This window comes from Magallana gigas, chromosome 3 (assembly GCF_963853765.1).
Source record: "Magallana gigas chromosome 3, xbMagGiga1.1, whole genome shotgun sequence".
NCBI classification, from domain to species: Eukaryota; Metazoa; Mollusca; class Bivalvia; order Ostreida; family Ostreidae; genus Magallana; species Magallana gigas.
In genome coordinates this window covers 11537346-11550336 of record NC_088855.1, presented here as the reverse complement: position 1 = coordinate 11550336, position 12991 = coordinate 11537346, and the positions used below count along the sequence as shown (strand labels likewise).

At 30.3% G+C, this 12991-nt stretch overlaps 2 protein-coding genes across 2 annotated transcripts in view; both read left to right on the top strand.

Moving 5' to 3' along the window:
* The first annotated feature begins 294 nt into the window (after window positions 1-294).
* Window positions 295-6302, top strand: LOC109618436 (uncharacterized). Its single transcript, XM_034443508.2, has 8 exons — window positions 295-543; window positions 630-844; window positions 945-1095; window positions 1194-1466; window positions 2538-2648; window positions 3826-3849; window positions 5191-5278; window positions 5510-6302. The coding sequence occupies exons 1-8, from the start codon at window positions 411-413 to the stop codon at window positions 5766-5768; spliced, it is 1254 nt and encodes a 417-aa protein (XP_034299399.1). The 5' UTR covers window positions 295-410; the 3' UTR covers window positions 5769-6302.
* A 6627-nt stretch (window positions 6303-12929) lies between these two features.
* LOC105325461 (uncharacterized) overlaps window positions 12930-12991 on the top strand; it is a 34015-nt gene continuing 33953 nt past the window's right edge. Inside the window, exon 1 of the mRNA XM_034443503.2 lies at window positions 12930-12984. Coding sequence (XP_034299394.2) covers window positions 12942-12984 — 43 coding nt within the window. The 5' untranslated portion in view covers window positions 12930-12941. The remainder of the gene's footprint in view (window positions 12985-12991) is intronic.

The following is a 12991-nucleotide window of genomic DNA, read 5'->3' as shown; positions in this document are numbered from 1 at the left end:
AAAAAAAAATTGTAAAATTGTATTGTACTGTAATCAACTTGATACGAAGTTAAGTTAGATACTGATTAGCGATTTGGACAATAAACTTGTTAATAGAACGTTTAAGAAATTAGTGTCTGCTGGCGTCACAATTATTAAATGACTAAATGAAAACGTCCATGTGATAGTCAATAGCAATCTTAATCAGCTTAAAAACACTCATGGGCAACTATTCAATCTTCAAACATTTTGAAAGTAAGAATGTTTGTTTTTATGCCTGCCATTCTTGTGTAAATAATGTTGGTGCAGTTGTTAAAGCCTTCACATCATTTGTCGCGAGAGGGAATAAGGCATCACGGATATATTAGCATTGTACATATGTATTGTTACGGAAATGAATATACATTTAAAATATAAGATCATTAGAACTTATGTTAATATTGATATCAAAATCAATTCACACTGTCATTCCTCTTTCGAAGCATATCGAGCTGGTTCGAAATCTACTCTTCTCATATAAGATGAACCTTCTCCCGCTATTTTGTCTGATACATTCTATGATTGGTAAGTATCATGATATATAATTTTTATACTACTTGTATTTTGTTATCATTAATTGCAACCGCATTCTTTTTATACACACTAAATAGGAGAGACGATTTCCTTTCATCAAGATATCAAAGCTTCGAAAAATAGAAGTAGTGGTGCTTTTACGTCACCTGGCTATCCTGGAAAGTATCCAAACGATGTACATTACACATGGACCTTGACAACTGGAGATTCCAACGCAGCGGTCGTCCTAAACATTACTGACTTTAGTGTGGTACAGTACCTCTTTACTTCAAAGTGTGAGGATTATTTACAGGTAGGAATACTATATTGATGTTGTAAAGTGAAACGTAATAATATGTCGATTATGAAATCATTATTAAATGAACGAAAAATTATATAAATTTATTTGCCAGATAGAGAGGATAGAACCCAATTACGCGCTAATTATGAAGAGATGTGGTGAAATCACTCCATTTAATATTGTGTACACTGGGAACATATTCTTCGTTACATTTGTGTCGGATAACATTCACAACGCTAGAGGGTTTAATTTGTCCTGGAAAGGTACACATTTCTTTTTTGTATTAAGAAAATAGAATAGTTTTGAATTTGAACACATATTTTATACAATATATCATGCTAAGTATTGATCAACTTCTAAGTATACATCCGTGATACAACTACAACAAAACCAACGACAACAACAACAAAGATAACAACATTCAAAACAACAGAAGAACAAACGAAGACAACAACAGAAACAACCAAAACAACAACACCAAGAACAACAAATTCACCAAATCAAATAATAAAATCAACAAGGGAGATCCATGCATTGTCATCAGCTTTGATGACTTTGAACCAGAAACAACCGGTGACACATACAAATGGTTATTTTACAAGGGATGCAGAGGTGAATGTAACAAACAACAAAGGTAAACTGAAAAAATAGCTTTTGTTTTCTGATATCAATTCTAAAATATTTATTGTGCTCATTTTGAACTTTTAGATTTAATCATTACCATTTTGATATTTTGATATGCCAAAACTACTATTACCTGAGATTCTTTGATTTTATTTCTTGTAAAGTACTATATATCCTAGCTTAGTATCATGGTGGAAAACTTAATAACGACTTTTTTGCAAGGAAAATAATTTCAATTATATTCTTGCACCCTGTGTTATGAATTAAATTAAATTACTCGAGAAATATTATCAATTTTTAAATTTTAAACGTTTAATTATAATTACCAAGCGCTTCTCGGGAAAATTGAATGATTTGTCACGTATGCTCTCATATGTCTTCTAAAAGGTTGTCTGGGTGACCTCCATATTGCGACGTACTTTCTATTTATTTAAAAATAAACAATGAAATCAAGTATAATTTTATATTCTTTTTCTTTCCATAAATTTCAATTTAACAACGAAGCGCAATTGGTTTGAGTGTTAACTACGAATCTGCAAGTCATAAGTTCAAATCCTGCTAGAGCTTTTATCATTTTTACTCATCCAACCGATTTTAAAAAAATATTTTGGTTAAATATTGTAAAACTAGAAATTCTGAACGATTGACCATATAAAATTATAATGTACTCTTATCCACATTATATAAACATGTGTCCTATATAATCTTAACTCTCCCAACTTTGAGATTCGCGAGGCAGTCAAGTAAGAAAAAGACATGTCGAAATTGTTATTTGGAGTTCACGACAAATCTATTTTTAAAGATTTTTTTCATAGTTCAAATATATGTTTTAGAAATTAAAATTATATTTAAGAAAAGAAAACCAAAATCGTGCTAAGCGAGCTACCAGATTTTGCACTTCTTTACACTTACCATTTCTTTGTTAAACTAATTTTATTTTCACTCTAGAATACGGAGAATTTGCCTTGGATTTGTGACAGCTGTTCTTATTCATCTCATTAATCACACGCCTATTTAGTATTGTATCATATTACATTTAATTTTCATCACACTTGAAACAATCGAAAAGAACTTTTTCCAGCACACTCAACGACAGAGACGCGAGGAACAATGCTCACCAAAACTGACTCAATGAAGAAGACCACTATCTTGATGACAACGCAACAAACCACTAAACAGAACAATGCTATAGGTATTTATAACATGAAAAATTATCTATGTCTTGAACGTTATGCATGATTTTGAGCTACATGTATTGCGGATCGCATTTTTCAATTCTTTAAACGATCAGCCTAACAAACAAGTGACACTTGCTATCATTATATTGCAACCCTATCAAGATCATCTCTTGGTTGGTGCAAAAATATTTACTTTATTTTAATGCGACAACGTATTTACGCTGAGGTTCCGTTGAAGGCTTCTTTAACTACCTTGGCTTGTTTTTGGATGTTTGATACTGATGAAAACGTGTGGTTAAGTTTTAAATCTTAATTTTAAACCGCATTAACGTTAAAAACCTTTCAAGCTATTGACCTCATGTACTGAGTGACTTTAAAATGCTAAAATTACCCTTTGTAATTTTTCGTTTCCGTTATTAAAGTGTATTTATTGTGTTTTCCTAGCGTGGGTAATTATTTGAATTAAGGGATCTCAACGAATCCATGGCCTATTGTCACCGATACATGTGAATCTAGTTTCAGTATAATATTGTAATCATACTCTAAAAACCATTTCATTCGTTAAATTGCCAAGGATATGTCGTCAAATATCCAGTGTAAAAATACTATAATAATTAGGTGTATTGTTCGATAAAAAACATGCATGGTAAAATGAGCACACGAGAAATAAGGAAAGGGATTTCGTATTGTTCACTATATCATTGACGATGTTATTTTAATTTAACAAATATTTCATTATGCAAATAAAGACATAATAGGATTGGACATCAGGCTATGCCTATATTAGTCCTCTCCCCTCTCATTGACAATGTTCAATGATTTAAAGATATGAAATTTTAAGTTACATATACATGTATACACATGTCTCTCTAACATGCAGATGCATTAAGGTAATCATTGCAACTGGTATTATATAAAAAGTATACATTTAAAAAAAAAAAATAGAGATCCGACATTTGTTGATCCATATTTGCTCATTTATTAATTTCTCTCGTTTCATTTGGAGTCTACAGAATGAACACTTCATAAGGCATTATATCTTTTCTTGTCAACCATGTTAATAAAACGCAATTACAGCCTTGCTTAACCCGCAGAATAACTTAGTCAAAGTTCTCCAGAATGCATTGAAGAAAATAATTAATATATCGTTGCATATGTTATAAATGAAAGGATCTTAAAATATAATTTCAGAAGCATTGGGGACAAACGAGATAAGTAAGTTATTTATTCTATGTTTAAATGCATATTGTATTATCGGTGTAAACAAATTGTTTCACAGTTGAGATCGCCTCATTAACATATATTCACCATTCCAGTTTTCTTATCGTAAATATCAGCATGCGAGTATAAAGACGTTTTACATTCGTTTCACCTGATTACATGGATTATTCTGTATTTTTAAAGGATCACAGTTACTCAGGGGCGAAAAAAATCCACCAATAGGAACGAAAAACTACTTATTGTACATTGCATTCCTACTATTGTGTTGTTTTTTTTCCACTTTTATATAACTAGTTAAATGATCTGCTTTTTGAGTGACCTCTGAATGTTTATCGAAAAAATTGTCAAAATTGTCCACCCTTTTCAAGGTTTACTTTATTTTGATTACTAGAATAAAAATCAATGTGTTGGTTGGAAAATGATAAAATGAAATCTTTACTAATTTTATATTCCAATGAATTGTTTTAAGCTTATATTTTAAGTTTAATTTAGTCCGAATTTTCTCTATCAATTTACAAAATTCCCCCAATTTTTGTTTGGATTATACCAAAAAAAAAATGATTACTAGGAGCTCCAAACCATTGATTGCGCAAAACTGTTTTTATTGTCCGTATTCTGTTAACATTAATATTATATAGGGTAAATGATCAAATTTTCGAGATATTCTATCTTGAATTGATTTTATGTTTTCAAAGAATTTTCCCATCGCGTGCAAGCCAGTGACAGAATATTATACACGAGATAATAGAACCATAAAATATGTAAAAAGATATAGAAAAAAACACATAAAAACTTTTGCAATTACAGAAAGTTTGTAAGATAAAATAAGAAAATGAAAAATTTAGTACGAGTTTCCTCTGTTTCAATATTAATATATCTTTGTCTTAGCATATCTTCCTCAAATAAACAAAACAAAGATCAATATCGATATTTGCTAATAGCATTGTTATTTTGTGTTTTTAAAACAAATTTTAACTTCAGGTATTGGACTACATGTATGTGAAACTATTTTTTGAAATCTCAAACAGTTTTTAAAATGTATATGTAGACCGATATAGTTGATGTTACTTTCCTTTTGACCTTGAACAAGTTGATATGTTTGAATCATATTGCAGCTGATAGCAATGAAAGATTTACTTATACACGAAATATTCCAAACTGTTAAAAGAAGTCGACTTATATCAGTATTGTAGGAATAGAGCAAGGAATTCAAAAGACATACAAGCTTTATTTGAGTCTTTTTTAAAGGAGGGGTGTTGAGGTTTCATTCTGTCATCAAGCACTTTGAAATCATGATTTGTATTAAACTGCTACTTAGTTACTTATATGTTCTAGTCTACTTAGTCGCTGGGATAGGCGTGGTAGAGCTTACATTGGTCGCATTAGGAATATACATTGTAAAACAAAGACGGGCAAACACAAGGTAAAGCGCTGAGAGAGAGAGAGAGAGAGAGAGAGAGAGAGAGAGAGAGAGAGAGAGAGAGAGAGAGAGAGAGACAATAATTTATGTAATTGTTATTTTATAAACATGAACGTTACCATCTATTCCTTCTATTCTTTAATCAAAGCTAGATATATATCGGCTGAGATACCAATATTGTATTAAATTGTTATTACATTACCATCACAATTTCTATTCTTTAATCAATCCTAGACATCTGAATGCTGGGAAATCTGACAAGGAGAAAAATCGTCCAGTCTCGCGCAAATCAGTGACCAGTGTTGGCAACATCTACGAGAGCATTCCTATGGAACACTTCTCTATTAAAGACGCCATACCGGAAGAAGATGAAAGTGTGTATACTGAAGTGCCTGAACATATGTACGACAAAACCTTTGAACATAGACCACGTGTCAACGTCAACGCAAATTTGTATCAACTAATATCAGAACTGAAGACGAAAAATAGATAAAACCAGTATTTTTGTTATAGTGTAGATGCGTCCGCTGTAACATTCTAAATCGTTTGCGCATGTACCGATACATTTGTGAACGTTTTTACAATCAAATGATTGATCTTAAACCAAGACTGACTTTTTCTACACACCTTCTTATCCTCGATATGTTTCAAATGGCCAAGCAAATCATTACTATTTTAAAAGCATAATTATGTTTCCAAATAAGGTCTTTTATTTCATCCTTGTTTATAAAGTTTATATAAGTATATACATGTATGTCTTCTATGTTTATTGCGTCGAAATTTATTTAAGCTTGTAAAACTGTAAATGCAGAAAGCACCAACGACCTCTACTTGGAATATTAAATGATACTTCCTCATTAATTAATTTAATTAGTGAATCACTCGGTGGTATAAATATCCATTTTATGAAATATGATATATGGGGAAAACCCAAATAGAACCTTTTAATTGTTTTGTGATATATTTTCTTAGTTTAAAACTTTTGGACCGTGTGTTAAAAATTAAAATGCAAAATAGGTCAATAAGTTTGAGACAATGATATACATATATATATATATATATATATATATATATATATATATATATATATATATATATATATATATATATATATATATATATATATATATATATTTATATATATATATATATATATATATTATTGTTCCCTTTGTGTCCCTGTTATTTACTTACACAAACTTTCTGTGTCAAAGAACATTCATCACTACATTTGATTTGAGTATCCTAAGGACACATTTATAAATTTATTGCATGTGCTTTATAATCTTTTGAAACTCCATACTGATTGACTTTAAATTTTCCCTCGGCTTTCAAATTTAGTTTTTAAATAATTTACAGTCAAAGATATTAAAACAGTCCATATAGCTGTATTTATTAAAAAAAAGACTTTGCAATATTAAGACCGAGTCTCTGCTTATGAGGTTAAATTCCGTTGACAGCATAACATGAAGCTCTTTCGATTTTTTAGAGTCTCTTTTACATACCATATTGATACATGCATATGCATCTTTATTTCCTGGTATAGAAACAAATAGATTAAAATATTTCCTCGAACAACTTTTCGAAAATTGAAAGTTTATTTGAATATAAAACAAATGTTAATTTAAAACTACAACATAGACTTTGACTATTATATAATATTTTTGTTTAAGATAAAAGAGTTGATACACAGGCGTCCTTCGTATTTTTCCCTAATCATTGACATAGCTACATATAGCATGAATTATCGCAAACATGTTTTTGGCATGTGTTTCTTAGTGCAGAACCAATGTATTTGTGTCTTCGAATATTTCCGACAAAAGAGAATGTGTAATGTTTTATTGTAACTATGTGTATTAGTTACACGTTTCAAATAACTGTTCAGCATGTGCATGCAGAAAACATATAAAAATATTTTGGTTTTTATTAACAAATCACCGAAATGACTGAAATTATAATCAATGATACGGAAGTGGTGGTTTAGATATCGGGATTTTGAATAAACAAATAAATATATATTAATGAAGACACCTGGATCATTTATATTAAAGACATTTCTTCTTGAAGCAAGTGCGCCAGCTACTATTAACCTGTATTTTTCATATTTACAACTATAAAGCACTAAGGGAACTTTTAAAACCCTATATTGTAACCAGATATCAGAGGGCAGTTAGTGGTTTTTGATTATACAGTACTAATCTGAAAGTAATTGTGTTAAATTGTTATGAAAATACGAAGTCAGTCACTATTTTAACATGCATAAAAGATATAGGAAATTTTGTAAATAGTTTTTAAAAGTTTATACGTTACACAAAAATACCTTTGTATATTGTTATATTAAATATGAAAATTATTTTCTTGTTTGTAAAAATTTGATTATCACCCTCTCATAGATTTTACGTTGTTTGTGTCATTGGTTTTATTAAAGATGTTTGAAATTATTGTTTTATTTAGTCTCGATGTTGATAGGATAATAGACGTAGAAATTCACGTCAGTGTGAACCTTGTGAGTTTCAGCTATTTTCAGTTTCACACACATCACAATGAATACATCGAAGAAGATTGGGTGACGAAGGACTTATAATTATTCTTAATCAAAATGTTTATAATGTTTGCTGAAATAATGATATTGCTACGTATTTACGAATCTAACTGATTTTTTTTCTATTAAATCTACAATTTTTACGTGCATTTATCTTTGTTGCCTATGATATTTCCCAATCAAAAAATTAAAGGGCTTAATTGATTTCACTGACTTCTTTAAACAATTCACAAAATACGAATAAAGGTCATAACGAATACATACATGTATGTGGACATGTCATATTCTAAAATCGGGGGATGTGTTTTAGCAATCTCAGCTTAGTTGGAGTTGTCAAAAGATTCCAAGCAGAAATGTCTTTTACTTTTATTTTAATATGGTATTTCTTAATTTAGAGGATAGTGAAAGTAAATTAAAACATCAATTACATTGTATAGCGAAGAATTTTGAGTCTTGAATTAAAATTTAATGGGGTTATTCATCATTTGTTTCCTTCAAATCGGTTTTATAATCCACAACATATAAAAGCACGTATCAATAAATTTATATTAAGGAATATATTTACCCATGGGACGCGTATATTTTTCTATCAGAACAAAAACTTTTGCATAATAGTCTTATTATTGAAGAACAACTTTTCATTCTCTAATAGCAAGGTCAATAAACCATTTTCCTTGCTAGTGACCTAAAACTTTATTTAATAAAAAAAAAGCGGAAAATGAAAATAGATTTTAGTTCCAATTTCATCTGTTTTACTTTGAATCTTCCTTGAACAAAGCACGTTTTTATGAAATTCAGAAAACACGGAAATCAATATTTGTTTATAACATTGCTATATTGCCTTTAAAAAACATTTTTCTAAACTTAAATATCTGTAAAATAATGTAAACGTAATCTTTAACAGATTAATTGATGTCTTTAATTTAATAACAATATCTCATTAACTCAAGACCCGCTTAGTATTTATTTCTATATTATGAAAATCTAAATTAGAAAGTAGATTAGTTCATCATTCAGTGAATGTGAAACCTTCAATATTTTATGATAAAAAAATATAACTGTATATGATTGAAGCAATGTTTGTTACTAATGTAAAAATGACAATAACAAACCGTGAACCCATCTCAAAAATCCATAAAACGAAATACAAATTCAAAGCAGAGCAACACGGACCTCCAAATAGATAGAGGTAAGATCAGGTGCCTAGGAGGAGTGAGCATCCTCTGCTGACCGGTCACAACGCTTGTGCTCTTTGTCGTAATCAGAAAAAAATTGGAAAAAAGTCCGTAGACAATTAGGTGATTAATTTGGGTCTGAAAAACGTCTGTGAGTCAGCATGCGACCCAGTGGAAGATTGTATTTGCTGACAAGATCGTTGTACCGACCATCGAACTTACGAAAAGATGACTTCAAGCGAGACTGTTAATAGTCCTGTTTTATCAACTTGTTTGTCAGTAGCTTGCTTCGTCTTAGAAACTGTTCATACGAAGAGTATGCCCTTGCTTATCGAATTAACTGAGAGACAAAAACACCATATGCAGGTGATGCAGGTATATTGCTACTTAAGTAAGGAAAAACTGAAGTCATCGCGTTTATCATAAAGTTTTGTTGTTAAATGTAGGTTACCATCAATGTCCATGTCCAGTAAAATATCAAAATATGAAACAGATGATGCAGACTCTGTGGTATCTTTTATTTCAAGTTCACTTGGAGTCGACGTAAGTTTGGAAATAACAATTGTTAATTGATAATACGCCGTCAATATACCAGTATGTTGAGTTAAAGGCCACAGCGAGTGATTTATTTTTTTCAAGTTTTTCAATAAATTCTGCTTTATAAGAATACAGAAATAGATCTGTTTAAAATGGGGCACAATTAGTGCCAATGGGAATTTCAACAGATTGTTGAAAGACTTGATTTCTAAAACCTACATATATGTTGTCTATCTGAAACTCAACATCTTTTTAATGTTAATTTCAGAGTACTTGTGTTTGCAATCAGAATGGTTTTTTACAAAATAATTCTTTTAGATTTCCAATGACAAGGTGAGCATTTTTACGACTTCCATTTTTATTGAAGAGACAACTGTCGATGGTATCAACAAGCCTATTATACAAAGTGCTTTTCTGAACTTAAAAACACCGGTTCATTGTGTTGTAACATAAATCGACTGTGCGTATCTCGAAATATTATTTTCATATGCATTTCATATTCTTAATTTTATGCTCCGATAATCGCTTCATCACTTTCTTTTTGTATTATTTAAATCCATTGCAACTGAATTTGATAAAAGTCGGCGTAAATATTTTTGTTTAAACTAGATTGAATTAATGGCATAGAGACACTGCCCTTAAAATCACTTTCTTAGTTCAAACATACAATTTCTAATACTTTTCTTCCCCTTTATATTCAACTAGTTATAAATGTCAAAGGGAAAGGAAAAATGTTAAATTTTTCTCCAGAGCGAAAGTTGAGAGAATACCTTCTTTTTATTACTTGTATAAAGAAATATTATATAGACTGTTTTCAGAAGAGCAATTTTAGCCGCAGTAACTAATGCATGATGTGGATCATAATGTCTTTGCTCCTTGATTATTCAACCAATTTCAATTTGATACTAGACTTTGACCCGTGCTTGCACGGGTTGACATTGCATATTATGTCGGGCATTTACAAAATAGATTCACCAAATTTGCACATCGTGCTGACATTCAGAACTCTCGGAATTTTTCATATTAAACGCACTGAGTTTAAGTTATCTCCCGTATTTTCTTTCATGAACAAAATATGTAGCGAATTTTAATGAAAATTTACACGAGTTTATATCATCGTTTTTCAGTTTATCCATGCAAATGTAATAATGTAGAAACATAAACTAAAAAGCACCCCGTGATTAAGCGTGAATGTAATGCGCATGCACAAGATTGTAAAATCCGAAAAATTCAAACGTTTTCCAATTTTTTAAAGGACTTTTCGTTGATCATTAATTAGCTAAGCCTGATTGAGACAAAATAAAAACAAATTGGTAATCTCCAAATACCAATGATGTTAAAAATATATAAAAACAAAAGAAAGTACTCTTCCGATTTCTCGGTATTAAAGCCCAAAAATTCGAGTCTATAATTTTAATATAGTAGTAAAGATAGTCGGTATTTTGACGCTGTTAGTGCTCCTTTTTATTATCATACATATGTTTGACATAGTTTCTTGTACTTTGTATTTGTTTTGCTGTTCGGATTTTCTATCTAATACAATTGCAAGTTACTTTAATTACTAGAGCTATCTGCAAATTATACAAATATTGTATGGATCCCATGCGTGTAATTTGGCGATACAAAAAAAAACCCATTAACTTATTAAATACATAGTAGCTTACGTTTTAAGCAACGTCTATTTAGTCCTGTCTGCCAACATGAATATATATTGCCTGATACCTCGCTAAACAGGTTGACACAATTGCAAAAAAATAGCGCACATTAGTTAATACATAGAACACTTGTAACAAATCATAGCTGGAGAGATTATCTATACATGCTTAAGAAACCTGTTAGTAATGTTCGCCGTGTGTCATAGTTTCCTGGAAAAAAAATAGTTTTAATTTTGTTTCTTACTTACATGAATAACATATTTATAGATTGAAGGGGAATAAGTAGCGTATCCTTGGATAAATTTTGTACAACAAGTATAACTATGAGGGTTGTTAGAAAAGTACGCGGACAAAGTGATTTACGGCAAAATTACTTTGTTCTTTGTAGGATGACGTATGTTTTATTAAATGACTACCAGTTGATAATAAAAATGCAAAAAAATTATATCATTTTGAAGTTCTTTTCAAAAGATACAGCGATTTTTATTTCGCATGAATTGGATTTACGGAGCACCATTTCATATTTACACAACATCAGGTGACGTCAAACTACTGAAAGGCAATTTAAACCTGACACTCTTTTTCAAAGTAAACACATTTTAGTTCACACACTTTTCATGCCATTAACCCATTTATAAAACGCATGTTCCCATCATAATTTGTCATATTTTTGTAAAATGTCTTTTTTGTCATATCTTAGATCATTTAGGTCCGAAAATCTCTGTCAATGCAGTTTTGACTACAGATAAGAAAATAAAGCGAAATCCATACATGTATTTTCAAGATCCGGGATGTATGGGGGATCGGGTGCTGCAAGAGCTCAAGATATCAGTATTTCCATTTTCAAACCTTCAATTCCAATTGTGGTTCCAATTGTAAACTTTTGTCCTATAAAATTAGCAGCATCTAAAATTATTTTGGTCTCCATCGGATATTTTCTGCGCGCACACAAAATTTAATGACTGCCCGGTGCTCCAAGATTTACGTTAACGTTATTGACTCATTTTTCTAGCGTTTGTCATCCATATTTAGCGATAAAACGGTCAGAGATTCTTCAATTTAATTAAAACTTTCCCAAAATGACCATAACTTATTTTGATTTCATATGAAATATCGTTTATTTTTATGCGCTTATACTGTTTATTTTCTTAATAAGGAAAAATGCGTACAACATATAAAACATTACAAAAACTGACATGCTCCGTGAAGTATATCTTGTCAAAATAATTATTCTGCATATTTTTAAGGTGCGTTTGAAATAAACAAATCTTTACATATTTCTTAGAAAATACGTCAAGATTAAATATGAAAAGTTTCGGTGGTATCATGCAAATAGTCCGCTCGCAATCGAACTTGTCCGCGAACTTTTCTAACAACCCTTGTATGTATGCCTTTTTTAACCCTTAATCTTTTTTTTCCATAGAAAACTGATTTTTATTCATTATTTTAAACATGTATATTAAAAATAGTTTTATAAAATAAAAGATTTCCTACTTTTTTTGTGTATTTTAAATTAGATTTTGGTCATTCCTCGCTATTGATTTCTCCGGATGATGCCAGTTATTTTGATTCATATGTTTGTGCATTTTCACTCGCATCACAAAGAACAGCTCACAAAACAAATCTATTGTGTAATGATTGTAATGATACAGCTTTGTAAAGCGGAAATACATGAACACCCTTAATATAGATACGAATTATTATCAATTTTTTTTTTTATTAATTTTCTTTCATTCTCCCTAGACTTCTTACATGTCATGGATGTTCTTATTTACTTTTCCTTTATGACTGCTGTGGTTGGTAAGTG

Bases quoted from the DNA above. Each gene is read 5' to 3' on its own strand.
- LOC109618436 (XM_034443508.2), top strand. From the start codon at position 411: ATGTTAATATTGATATCAAAATCAATTCACACTGTCATTCCTCTTTCG. The intron at 1,096-1,193 runs GTACACATTTCT...TCAACTTCTAAG, and splicing joins GTTTAATTTGTCCTGGAAAG to TATACATCCGTGATACAACT. The intron at 5,279-5,509 runs GTAAAGCGCTGA...AATCAATCCTAG, and splicing joins CAAAGACGGGCAAACACAAG to ACATCTGAATGCTGGGAAAT.